The 303-nt window shown below is 32.7% G+C and overlaps 1 protein-coding gene across 1 annotated transcript in view; it reads right to left on the minus strand.

Annotated features, from left to right (window-relative positions):
• LOC119586798 (high affinity copper uptake protein 1-like) overlaps positions 1 to 303 on the minus strand; it is a gene marked incomplete at its 5' end in the record, with an annotated part of 14845 nt that overhangs the window by 2517 nt on the left and 12025 nt on the right. The window contains 1 exon segment of the mRNA XM_037935517.1: positions 8 to 61. Coding sequence (XP_037791445.1) covers positions 8 to 61 — 54 coding nt within the window.

Raw genomic sequence — 303 nt, forward strand, 5'->3', positions numbered from 1 at the left:
TGCTTACCTGTCTGTGACTCAGCTGGATTGCAGGTCTTCTCTTGCCCTTGCAGCAGCCCTACTGGAATGGTGAAGATCAATTAAAAACGTTTGGCTCTTTAATTTTATATGCGGATAAAATGCTACGTTTAAGTTTTAGTTGTATATGTATAACATTAAGAGTGTGTTCTTGTTTCAGCAATTTCATCAATGTATAGTTTTTAAACATTTTTGTGTAGATATTTCAAATCTGGAATAAACTATTTCGAAAATCCTTTTAAGTTTCTTTTCTTTTCCATTTCAATGATTCAGTGCTATTACAGA

The sequence above is a fragment of the Penaeus monodon genome, chromosome 22 (genome assembly GCF_015228065.2).
Source record: "Penaeus monodon isolate SGIC_2016 chromosome 22, NSTDA_Pmon_1, whole genome shotgun sequence".
Lineage (NCBI taxonomy): Eukaryota > Metazoa > Arthropoda > Malacostraca > Decapoda > Penaeidae > Penaeus > Penaeus monodon.